Below are 13,605 nucleotides of genomic sequence, written 5' to 3'. Positions count from 1 at the left end.
CAATACTACACTGGCATATATAGAGCTATAAAGACTTACATAAATGTTGCTTTTATTTTTGTAAAGGTTTCCCATGATTTTGCAATAAATTTTAATGAAGACAACCCAGAATGTGCAGGTAAAGTTTTGTTTCTATGGTGGACAATGTAAATGTTGTGATGTAATGTATTGTTTATGAAGTTATGCTCGGGGCCAGGAGACCCATGGCCAGTCCATGCAGTCCGGTCCGATTTCAGACCGATTTGCATGGATATCGGAATACTGATTTGCTCAAAGAGTGGAGATGATATTATTTTATGTTTACTATCTGTCATTACCATCCAAAACCGTAGGCAGGTCCTAAACAGAAGAAATTGCTTCAGAGGGTGATAGTTGAGCAGTGTGGCACACCAAAAATGGAAATAAAAGGGGTTCATTTTTACTAACTGGAGAAGAAAATAAGATTGCTTTTGCTTTCACTACCTCTTCACCTTAACAATTTTGTTTTTTATTTTTCTCATGTGAATAACCCTCCTCAATTATTATTTTTTTTATTACCACAAATACTTTTGTGGAGAACTGAAATGGGCTCATTCTTATGGCTCATGCAGACATCCGTGCTACACGACTGGCCATGGGTCTCCCGATCCAAGTGTAACAGCCTCATAGAAATATAAAAAGTTGTCACAGTCGGGAGACCTGCAGCCATTGTAATACATGCACAGACAATGCTGCATAGATGTCTGCATGAGCCTTTATCTAGAGGTTGTTAAAATAATTTCTAGCGGCACTCAGCACTAGCATATTAAATGTATGGATCCAAAAAGAATGAAGGCAGCACTCCAAGATAAAAAAATTGACGTTTTATTGGCCTATGTACAATGTTTCGGTCCAAAGTGTGGACTTGAAAAAGGTCCACACTTGGGACCAAAACATCGCATATGGACCAATAAACCGTAAATTTTTTTATCTTGGAGTGCCGCCTTCATTCTTTTTGGATCCTAGTATGATGTTTGGTATATGCCTGGAAGGATTTTTGCACCCTCTGTGTTCTTTTGGTGCTGCTTTTTGTTTTCTGCTGCTATATTAAATGTATGACTAGAATATACCTTGTGCCTCGAAGAATATGTTTATTCCTAAGGTGCCAGATGTCTTAAAGTAGATGATATGCTAGAGGTCACATCTACCAACTACTTACAGTGGTGCTTGAAAGTTTGTAAACTCTTTAGAATTCTCCATATTTCTGTATAAATGTAACTTAAGACTACATCAAGTTTTCAAGGAAATCCTTAAAGTAGATAAAGAACACAATATCAAGTAAAAAATAGTAGACTATATGATCCAATATTGAATGCCTGTAAGTGGCAAAAGTATTTAACCTCTTTCCTACATTAGACGTACTATTCCGTCCATGTGACCTGGGACCTAAGTGCCAAGGAAGGAATAGTACGTCTAGTGCGATCAGCTACGCTCACGGGGGGAGCGCAGCAGATTGCGGCTGGGTGTCAGCTGATTATCACAGCTGACACCCGGCACTATGTGTCAGGGGCGGTCACGGACCGCCTCGACACGTTAACCCCTGGCACACTGCGATCAAACATGATCGCAGTGTACCGGGGGGGTTTAGGGAAGCATCGGCAGGGAGGGGGCTCCCTCCGTGCTTCCCTGAAACCCCTGCAGCAGCGCAATGTGCAGCGCTGCTGCGGGGGACTCCTTCCCTGCAGGTCCCCGTATCCAATATGGCGGCTGGGACCTTCGGGGGCCTGCAGGGAGCCGGCTTCCTCATGCCTGCAAAGCGTCGGCATGAGGAAGCCTTCAGCACTGCCTGTGACAGATCGCTGATCTGTCACAGCGATCTGTGATGTGACAGATCAGTGATCTGTCACATGACAGTGATGTCCCCCCTGGGACAATGTAATAAAGTAAAAAAAAAGTGTAAAAATAATTTATAAAAAAATCGCTAAATAAATAAAAAAAAAAATATTCCCTATTAAATTCATTTTTTAAAAATAATAAAAAAACCAATAAAAGTACACATTTGGTATCACCGCGTCCGTAACGACCGCCCTATAAAACTGTCCCACTAGTTAACCCCTTTATTGAACCCCTTAAACAATAAAAATAAAAAACGAAGCAAAAAATAAAGCTTTATCATCATACCGCCGAACAAAAAGTGCAATAACGCGCGATCAAAAAGACGGATATAAATAACCATGGTACCGCTGAAAATGTCATCTTGTCCCGCAAAAAATAAGCCACCACACAGCATCATCAGCAAAAAAATAAAAAAGTTATAGCTCGCAGAATAAAGCGATGAAAAAATAATTATTTTTTATATAAAATTGTTTTCATGGCATAAAAGCACCAAAACATAAAAAAAAAACATAAATGAGGTATCGCTGTAACCGTTCTGACCCAAAGAATAAAACCGCTTTATCAATTTTACCGCACACGGAATGGTGTAAATGCACCCCCCAAAAGAAATTCATAAAACTCTGGTTTTTGTTCATTCTGCGTCCCAAAAATTGGAATAAAAAGCAATCAAAAAATGTCACATGCCCGAAAATGGTACCAATAAAAACGTCAACTCGTCCCGCAAAAAATAAGACCTCACGTGACTCGGTGGGTCAAAATATGGAAAAATTATAGCTCTCAAAATGTGGTGATGCGTAAACTATTTTTACAATAAAAAGCGTCTTTTAGCGTGCGACAGCTGCCAAAAATAAAAACCCGCTATAAATAGTAAATCAAACCCCCCTTTATCACCCCCTTAGTTAGGGAAAAATAATAAAATTTTTAAAAAATGTATTTATTTCCATTTTCCCGTTAGAGCTAGGGTTAGGGCTAGTGTTAGGGTTAGGGGTGTGTTGGGGTTAGGGTTGGAGTTAGAATTGGGGGGTTTCCACTGTTTTGGCACATCAGGGGCTTTCCAAACGCGACATGGCGTCCGATCTCAATTCCAGCCAAAAAGTCAAATGGCGTTGCTTCCCTTCTGAGCTCTGCCATGCGCCCAAATAGTGGTTTACCCCTATATATGGGGTATCAGCGTACTCAGGACAAATTGCACAATTACTTTTGGGGACCTGTTACTCTTGGGAAAATAACAATTGGGGGTGTAAAGATCATTTTTGTGGAAAAAATATGATTTTTTTAATTGTACGGCTGTACGTTATAAACTTCTGTGAAGCCCTTGCGGGTTCAAAGTTCTCACCACATATCTAGATAAGTTCCTTTGGGGGGTTTAGTTTCCAAAATGGGGTCACTTGTGGGGGTTTCCACTGTTTAGGCACATCAGGAGCTCTCTAAACTTGACATGGCATCCGATCTGAATTCCAGCCAATTTTGCAGTGAAAAAGTCAAACGGCGCTTCTTCCCTTCTGAGCTCTGCCATGCGCCCAAACAGTGGTTCCCCCCCACATATCAGGTATTGGCGTACTCAGGACAAATTGCACAATATCTTTTGCAGTCCATTTTCTCCTGTTACCCTTGGTAAAATAAAAAAATTGAACCTGAAGTAATTTTTTTGGTGGAAAAAAGTTAAATGTTCATTTTTTTAAACATTCAAAAAATTCCTGTGAAGTACCTGAAGAGTTAATAAACTTCTTGAATTTGTTTTTGAGTACCTTGAGGGGTGCAATTTTTAGAATGGTGTCACTTTTGGGTATTTTCTATCATATAGACCCCTCAAAGTGACTTCAAATGTGATGTGGTCCCTAAAAACAAAATGGTGTTGTAAAAATGAGAAATCGCTGGTCAACTTTTAACACTTATAACTTCCTAACAAAAAAAAATTTTGGTTCCCAAATTGTGCTGATGGAAAGTAAACATGTGGGAAATGTTACTTATTAAGTTTTTTGAGTGCCGTATCTCTGTGATTTAAGGGCATAAAAATTCAAAGTTGGAAAATTGCAAAATTTTCAACATTTTCACCAAATTTCCGTTTTTTTCACAAATAAACACAAGTTATATGAATGAAATTTTACCACTATCATGAAGTATAATATGTCATGAGAAAACAATGTCAGAATCACTGGGCTCCATGAAAGCATTCCAGAGTTATTACCTCATAAAGGGCCAGTGGTCAGAATTGTAAAAATTGGCCTGGGCATTAACATGTAAACCACCCTTGGGAGAAAAGGGGTTAAAGATTTACTTTCAGTGTCTGGTGCAACTCCTATTTGCAGCAATAACTGCATATAAACGTTTACGGTGGCGATTAGTCCTGTGGATTGGAATGGAGAGCCTATTCCTCCCTATAAAAAAGCTTTCAATTCTGTTATGCCAGTGGGTTTTTTTTTACCCATGAAATGCTCGCTTTAAGTCATTCCACAACATTTCTTTAAAATTAAGGTCTCGACTTTAACTTGCCCATTCCAAAATGTTAACTTCATTCTTCTTTAACCATTGTTTTGTAGAATAACTTGTGCGAATTGAGTCATTGTGTCACGGCATGACCCAATTTCTGTTTACATTCAGCTCATGGACAGTTGCCTAACATTTTCAATAATGGAAAGCTGTCCAGGTTCCAATACAGCAAATCAGACTCAAACTGTGAAACATACACAAGTGGTTTTAAAGCTATAATGCAGTATTTTTCTTAGATTTAGATTTTTAACAAACTGCAGATGGGCACGAATACTCTTTGGAGAGAAGTGTCTTTCTCCTTTCCATCCTGCCATGCACACAATTATTATTGTTCAGTGTCTTCCTTATGGAGGACTCACAAACATTGATATTAGCCATTTTGAGAGACCTTTAGTTGCTTAGGAACCTTGGGATCCTTTGCGACCTTGAAGACTATTATAGTGCTTGCTCTTGGTGTGATCTGTGTTGGTCTCCCACTCCTGTGGAGGGTAATAATGGTTTTGAATTTCCTCCATTTGTACACCATCTGTCTGACTGTGAATTAGGTACAGTCCAAACTCTTTAGAGATGGTTTTGTAACTTTTTTCAACCTGATGATAATGAAGAATTCTTCTACTGAGGTACTGTTACTCTAACATGTCCTTTGTTCATGCCATGATACACTTACAGAACTGCTTCCACATTGTTTGTGAGGTTTAGTTTAGTAGAGTTTCCCAACATAAATGTCAGAAACTGTAGCAGACTATGCTTGCTAAATCTGTTGGCTTAAATGGGACCCTATGGATGCATTTAGTCCAAAAATAAGATGTGAGCACATTATTGTATACATCAGTAAGCCTCCTTATATATATGGCGGATTCATTAAAGTGTTTAACCCAGATTTCTTTCTTTTGGCCATTTTTGACCAGCTTCATCAAAGTGGGCAGAGTAGATTCAGAATAGGCGGCATATGGGTAGGAGCGCACGTGGAGGCACCCGGATCCCAAATTCATGAAAAATTGCACTATTACTTACACTAGAAATGTTACTTCAGGGCCTAAGTAGGGTAGCATTTCTGGTGAGAGGCACGGAGGTGCATGTCATTTATAAAGTGCACAGAATTCGTTAAGTGGTGTGCTCTTCTAAATTAATTTAGTGCGTGTTACCCCACAACACCCCTTCATAAAGACTGGCATGTACAACGCCAGTCTTAATGAATCAGCCTCTAAATAGTCCTAAAAAAATCAGGTTACTTTGTATCACAGCCCTTTCTATAGCCCAGGTCTTCTATATTATCGCTTTGTCTACATCTGTGAATATAGCTACCGGTAGTTTTATTACCCTGTCTTTAAATCATTAGGCACAACCTTCATGATAACCGGATAGTATGTGCAACTGCACACATCGAAAAAATTTTGTATGGGTTTATTTTGTATTTCCAACATAAGCCGATGCAGCAGAGCAGGGTCCCATCTGTTGTACAGCCGCAAGTAATCTTGTACTTAATATGTCCTACAATATTTACATACAAGACAAAAAAAAATCGAGATAGATCCATTTTGAAACATATATTGCCTCTAACATCTCTATGGAAGGTTATTCAATTTTTTGTAAATACCCCACAGCAATCTAATGCAATCATTAAGATGCTGGAAAGACTTCTGTACTCCAAATGAGGCTCATCCAGCTGCTTCTTGGTGTTTAAATGTTAATAATCACAAAATCACTTCTCCACTGTATATATTGGATTACTGAAATGAATGCTAAGACATTTCAAAGACTCTCCTATTTGATTGGGAACTATGGCACTCTTCTTCCAAACCTGCCTGGTCCAGAATTAAATGCAAGAGCAGCCACTTACACAGGCAACGCAGCCAGTAGGGGGAATATAACCCTACATAACATTGATATAGCCTAAAACATAAAAACAAAAAATATACCCTGCTGTAAGTAAATAGGTAAAATAAATAGTGCATATAAATAAATAAGGGACTTAGTAAACACTGTTTCCGATCAATAAAAGCCATTCCACTGCGACAATGTGTACGCATAATAGGGATGGTTCTAACTTCTAGTATTAAAACCTTACCATCAGTCATAATGATATCAGTTTCAATAAGGGTTGAGCAGGACCGGCTCCCGAACATGGACACACAGCAGATGGGAAGCTACATAAATGTAATGTCCAGCTCAAAGGAAGGGAGGCCACAGCCTTAGGCCTCTTTCACACTTCAGTTTTTTACAATCAGTCACAATCCGCCAGGTTTTGAAAAAAACGGATCCTCAATTTTCTTTTGAGGATCCGTTTTTTTTCCCCATTGACTTGCATTAATGGCGGATTGTGACGGATTGCTGTCCGTTGCATCCGTTTTTTTTGAGGATCCGCCAAAAGTTGCTGTCCGTCACCATCCTCAAAGCTTTCAAAATGGAGCTTGCAACGTTTTTCCCTCTGGCGGATCCTCCAGACACTAATTTAACCCGAATTTCTTTCTGGGTGCCGGAGAAAACAAGTGTCTCTCTCTCTCTCTCTCTCTCTCTCTCTCCTTCCCGGCCAGCAGTTCCTTCATTTCCTCATTTTCAGGATCCGTCTGAAAACGGATCCTGTGCCATCCGTTCACATCAGTTGAGAACGGATCCGCTTCTCTGACTTTTTGGCGGATTTCAACTGATGCAAAAAACTGAAGTGTGAAAGAGGCCTTACCTGCACTAAGGGCAGATACCTGAAACAAACCCAAAAAATGAATTGGAGTATAAGCTGGTATGCATGCAAAATATAGGAGCATGTTTACATTGGCAATTAAACAGACAAAACCTAAGACAAAAACAAAAAGAACAAATACCCTGCTACAAGTAAATAAGTAAAAGCAATAGTGCATATACTGTAAATAAATTAGGTACCTTAGTAAACACCATTTTTGATTAAAAAAAAAAACACCCTACTAGCGTCAAGGTGTACCCAAAGTAAGGATGGTTCTAAACTCTAGTATTAAAACACACATGGAAAGCTGCTTCATTCATTGTATTGGATTTCATTAAATGGTTGTCACTCAGCACCTCATAACTATGTATGAGATCAAAACTGAATCGTCATTTTGCCATGAAATGTACTAAAAATGAATTTAAAAAAATCCATTATTTTAGGGAAGTGTGGCAACCAAAAAATATCAATTCTGGCATTTACATTTTTTTCTTTTCAGCTTTTAACATTCGGTTTAAATAATATTATATTTTTATAGATCAGACAGACTTTTTCAGACACAATGATACCAAATAGGTTAATTTTTTATTTAAAAGGAGAAAAGAGGGTGATATAAGCCTTTATATATTTACCGTATTTTAAAAAAAAATTTCTAATTCTTAGATTTTTGGTTTTCCTAGAGGACCTGCATCTGCTATCATTTGATCATGTACGTTATATGCACCACAGTATTTGAGCATATATTGAATTTGTATTTCTCTTATGAAGCACAGCCTGTGGCTGAGCTTCACAGGAGTAGTTGGATGGCAGCTAAGGGGACCTTCAGCAGGCCCCCAGCTGCCATGGTAACCCATTATCTCTTTGCTACATATGTCATTTAAATGCCTTTTGACAGTGGAAAAATCTAATTTGTTAAACTGCAGTAATCAGCACAAGGTCTGGTCACTGCAATTATAGGCAGATGTCTGTTATGAAGCAGGATCATCTCCTGTGCTCACTTTGTACAGCTTAGCACCCTATGATGAAAATTTTCTCTGTAGGTCATCAATGGGTTAAAATATTAGTATTCTTGAAAAGCGTCTTTTTTAGAGGTTCATCTATTATTCTGCCAAGAATAGAATAGCAATATAGACAATTGGATGTTATTAGTTGGCGATGTGTCACTTCATAGGAAATGTCAAATTGATGCTGATAGTGTCACACTATATATGGACAAATCAGTCTGGCAAAGAGAATGGTAAGCCCCATTTGTCATCTTATTCAATATTCAGAAGGAATTTGAGAGGAACTGCTGTTGAGATGCTCCAAAATTATATTTCATGAGTTTACATGTAAAGTTACAATGCCAAACTGGTACCACAGCTCCATATTTAAGGAGAAGTTTGTACTCTATCTGCATCTTATGCAATAACATTTCCTGTCATTTACCAGAAAAACTGTTAAAGAAAATCATTTACAGAATACACATTTGGGCCAGTTATCCTGATAATTGATATTTTATTGATCCTAATGCCACTGTTTCAATGTCATGTTTGTAGCGATTCTGTAATAATCAGTCCTTGTGCTACTCTTTCTCTCTGCAGTCTTAGTTATTATTCCATTATGGGGTTATTTATTCATTTATGATTACCGCAAACACAAGCTGGAAGAATTCATCCACAAAACTGTGAAATCTAAATTTCTTTCCTCTCAATTTCATCATTTCACTTCCAAGTATAGTACTTTTTGTAGCAATATAACTACTGACCAGCGTCATTACGTGAAAATCCGAAGGCACATTAAAAATCATGAAATGAGGTCTCCCTCTAAATTGCAAGTGCACACAATGACTAGACTATATCATATATAGACTACTTTACACTAGTACTTATACACAGCTGTCAAGGTATAAGCAAGCATTTTAGAAATTAGTTTTAAGTGGAATTGCATAGACGACAGAAAATTTAGATACTTATTTAGATACAAGTTGGCAAATTGTGTGCATCCATAGGGCATGATAAAGTATAACTTTCTTGATGGGTCCCTATTTTTTTATCAGACATACAGGTGCTTCTCCACCTATATGTATCAGACATACAGGTGACTCCAGCAGCAGTCCAGTGCTTGTGAATCTCCCCAAAATTTTTGAATGGCCTTTTCTTAACAATCATTTCAAGGCTGCAGTTATCCCTGTTGCTTGTGCGCTTCTTTCTACCACACTTTTTCCTTCCACTCAACTTTCCATTAATATGCTTGGATACAGCACTCTGTGAACAGCCAGCTTCTTTAGCAGTGACCTTTTGTGGCTTACCCTCCTTGTGGAGTGTGTCAATGACTGGCTACTGGATATCTGCCAAGTCAGAAGTCTTCCCCATGATTGTGGAGCCTATTCAAACAGACTAAGGGACCTTTCTAAATGCTTAGGAAGCCTTTGCAGGTTTTTTTTGTTAATTATTCTAATTTACTGAGATAATAACTTTTGGGTTTTCATTGGCTGTAAGCCATAATCATCAACATTAACAGAACCCCCCTTCTCATGTACAGCACCATGGAATTAATGGCGCTATATAAATAATAATAAAATAAACACTTGAAATTGATCACTCTGTTTGCAATGACTCGATATCATTTGAGTTTCACTTTATGTATTGAAGAACTGAAATCAATTAACTTCTTGATGATATTCTATTTTGTGAGAAGCACCTATATCTCTCCCAGGCCAAAAGCTTACAAATTTAAAGGACAGGTAGGATTTATCATTAATAAAAACAGCCTTATGGCTCGCTCCCACTTGCTATTACGGTAAATCGGGCGAATGCAATCCGATTAAAAATTGGATTTCATTCGTACCAGTTTACAATATTATTATTATTATAGTGCCATTTATTACATGGCACTATATACTCGAGTACTGACCCCAGTATAATCCGAGGCCCCTAATTTTGCCACAAAAAATTGGGAAAACGTATTGACTCGAGTATAAGCTGGGTATGCATTTCCCCTAATCCCTATTCTGTTATGAAAGGTTCCTCATCCCTATCCTTGTATGCATGGCTCCTCATCCCTGTCCTGGTATTCTTGCCTACTTATCCCCATGCTTGTCTGCATAGCTCCCCATCCCTGTCCTGGCATGCATGGCTCCTCATCCCTGTACTTATATGCATGGCTCCTTGTCCCCGTCCTTCTATGCATGATGCCTCATCCCTATCGTTGTATGCATGGCCCCCATGAGAAAAGCATAAAAAACCCTCCTACTTACGTTCCCTATGTGCCCTCACAGCATGTTATTGTTCCGTCTTCCAGCAGCTCCTGCGACAGAGCGATCATGTGTCCACGCTCTTTAAGCTAATGAATATTCACCTTTCTCCACTCGCCCGGCTGCAGGAGCTGCTGGCACTGGAACAAAATGCTGCAAGGGCATGCAGAGAAGGAAAGTAGTTTTTTTTTTTACAGCTGCTGGAAGCCGGCTGCTGCGGCTGTAACTGTGTGCGCTATAAGAGAAATGAATATTCATTGCCAGAGCAGTGAATATTAATTTCTCTTTAGCAGTGGGCACAGTTACATCTGCAGCCATCTCCTGTGACCCGCTGCTTCGCTACTCCCCCTCCCCCCGCTGGCTTCTGGGACAATTACTCATGTATAAGCCAAGTGGGATGCTTTCAGCACAAAAAAATGCACTGAAAAACTCAGCTTATACACAACTACATGTGGTAATCCTATGCTTGTGTTCTCAGTGGTGTTTTTTTACCTGTTCCGATTGGACAGGCAAAAAAATGCAGCATGCTGTGATTGCATGCAAAATTCAGATCACACGCAGCCATATAAGTCTATAGGTGCGTGTGAAACATAGCATTGTACAAGGATATCACCTGAGTGCGGTGCGATTCCCATAGATGCTGAAAATGGAAGAGATGGAGAAATTAATTTCTCTGTCTCCTCCATGCAAGTGGATCGGAGCACATAACACTGACGCTCGGCTCACACTCATAGCAGAGCTGGAGCTGAATATCATTAGCATATCGCATTGGATGCTCTCATATCTGATGTGATTCCCTAGTGTGTTTCCTTAGACTGAAGGAAGTAGTACTCAGCCAGATATGGAGGCTATCACTCGCTATAAATGTATGCTACAAAGAAAAACAGATTCCTAACAGAATGTAAGCTGTATTATCTACAAGCCAAAGAGTACAGCAGCACCCTACTGGTCTGTGCAGTCATAGCAGTTTGCACCTGTTCATCTGAGCATTCCTTCCATCATTCTAAAGCTGTTTTTAATTAGTGCAGATTTTGTAAGCTTTTAGGATAGGAATATCTGACAAAAAAGGTTGTGACTGAAGGGCTCACATAAACTCTTTGGTTTGTATTTAGTGCAGTCATAGCATCTTGCACCTGTTGATATTTGCTGCATTCTGTTGGATGTACTGGTCAGATTTTGTTTCTTTGTAGCTCTCCAGATTGCTTCTGCATTACAAAGTTCTAAATACCAATACATTTTTTCTTTTGTAGGAATACAAGGAGTGGTAGAAGCTTATCAGAACTGCCTGCCCAAGTTACAGCTCTATGGGCCAACAAACATTGCCCCCATTATTCAAAAAGTGGCAAAGTCAGCCTCAGAGGAGACCCACACTATGGAAGCCACGGTAAGGGACATAAATAATAATGCACAAAGAGATTTATCAAATCTAGAGAGCAGCTGCTCTACTTTTCATTTGTGTTAATTTTGATAAATCTCCTTAATAATACTCAGAAATACAATATATTTAATGAGGTGTATGTATACACTGTGTTCCAAATTATTATGCAAAAAATATTTCCTCATATTTTCTCTACATTACCTATATGAATTGTAGTCATTGGTGTTTTCCAGTCGTCTAATATTCTAGTATAATTGCAATGTTTTTGAACAAACTGCCTATGAAAACAGTATATTTTTAAAAATAAGAAACACTCAAAATGCATTTTCCAAATTATTATGCACAGCAGAGTTTTCAACCTTTTTATTTTTATTTTGAACAAAAAAATGGTCAATTGTGAAATTATAAGCATTATCAGCTTATTACAAAATGAAATCAAACAGTTTTCAAGTCAAAACTTTATTCTAGGTGATGTTACATTTGCACATAGTACCCCTTGTTCGAAAGAAGATTCTGAACTCTCTCGTCCATTGAATTTGTCAGTTTTTGGATGGTTTGTGCGTCAATTGCTTTGCATGTGGACAGAATACCCTCCCAGAGCTGTTGCTTAGATGTGAACTGCCTCCCGCCATCATAGACACTCCTTTTGATGATGCTCCAGAGGTTCTCAATGGGGTTGAGGTCAGGGGAAGATGGTGGCCACACCATAAGTTTGTCCTCTTTTATGCCCATAGCAGCCAGAGATGCAGATGTGTTATTTGCAGCATGAGACGGTGCATTATCATGCATGAAAATGATCTTGCTGCGGAAAGCACGGTTCTTCCTCTTGAACCATGGCAGGAAGTGCTGTTTTAGAAACTCCACATAGATTATGGAGTTCATCTTTACCCCTTCAGGGATCCTAAAGGGGCCGACAATCTCTCTCCCCATGATTCCAGCCCAAAACATTACTCCACCTCCTCCTTGGCGCCTTAGCCGTGTTTTCATGGGGTGGCCATCAACCAGCCATCCTCCACTCCATCCATCTGGACCATCGAGCGTTGCACGGCACTCATCGGTGAACAAAACAGTTTGGAAGTCAGTCTTCATGTATCGTTTGGCCCACTGGAGCCATTTCTGTGTGCAGTGGATAGAGGTGGTCGACAGGATGGCTTACGCACCGCTGCAAACCTCTGAAGGACCCTGCATCTTGTTGTTCGGGGGACGTTGGAGGCACCAGCAGCTTCAAAAACTTGTCTGCTGCTATGACAAGGCATTTTAGCAGCTGCTCTTTTAACCTGACAAAATTGCCTGTTGGAAAGAGTCCTCAATTTTTCCTTATCAGCACGCACACGTGTGTGCTGGGAATCAGCTACATACTTCTTGATTGTGCGATGATCATGCTGAAGTGTCTTGGCAATGTTGATTGTAGTCATGCCTTGACCTAAATACTCCACAATTTGTTGCTTCTCAGCAGCCGACACATCCTTTTTCTTTCCCATTTTGGCAAAAAATGTAGGCTGCTTAATAATGTGGAACAGCCTTCTTAAGTAGTCTTGCATTTATTTGGACACACCTGCCAAACTAATTTGCACAGGTATCTGCAATTGCTTTCAGTGATATAAAGAGCCCTGACACACATCACCATCAATGAGTTTAAATGACAAACAAAAAAATTCTAACCTTATCACTCCTAAACTCTTTTTGCATAATAATTTGGAACACAGTTTATATATATCTGAATGTGTCTGTGTGTGTGTATCACCAACCAATCACAAAATAGCAGTGGGACATCAACCAATCACAGAGCAGCAGAGTGGGACGCAGGGCTGAGGACAGATACAGCAGGACAGTGCATGGAGAGCGGGGCTGTGAGGAAGACAGTCTTCAGGACAGGGGCCGAATAGTGCCAGCACCCTCCCAGCCCTGTCCCGGCTCAGTCGGCGCTCCCCGTCACCAACTGCGCTATCCCTCTTCTACCCTGCAGGTTCC

At 39.5% G+C, this 13,605-nt stretch overlaps 1 protein-coding gene across 2 annotated transcripts in view; it reads left to right on the top strand.

The window, feature by feature from the left end:
- CPNE4 (copine 4) overlaps positions 1 to 13,605 on the top strand; it is a 662,462-nt gene that overhangs the window by 590,151 nt on the left and 58,706 nt on the right. For both annotated transcript variants that reach the window (XM_073569453.1, XM_073569446.1), the window contains 2 exons: positions 67 to 118; positions 11,507 to 11,640. In XM_073569453.1, the coding sequence (XP_073425554.1) occupies positions 67 to 118; positions 11,507 to 11,640 (186 nt within the window). The remainder of the gene's footprint in view (positions 1 to 66; positions 119 to 11,506; positions 11,641 to 13,605) is intronic.

The sequence above is a fragment of the Dendrobates tinctorius genome, unplaced genomic scaffold, assembly GCF_039654945.1.
Source record: "Dendrobates tinctorius isolate UK_male_01 unplaced genomic scaffold, ASM3965494v1 ptg000005l, whole genome shotgun sequence".
In the NCBI taxonomy this organism is placed as follows: Eukaryota; Metazoa; Chordata; class Amphibia; order Anura; family Dendrobatidae; genus Dendrobates; species Dendrobates tinctorius.
This window is presented reverse-complemented; position numbering and strand designations above follow the sequence as displayed.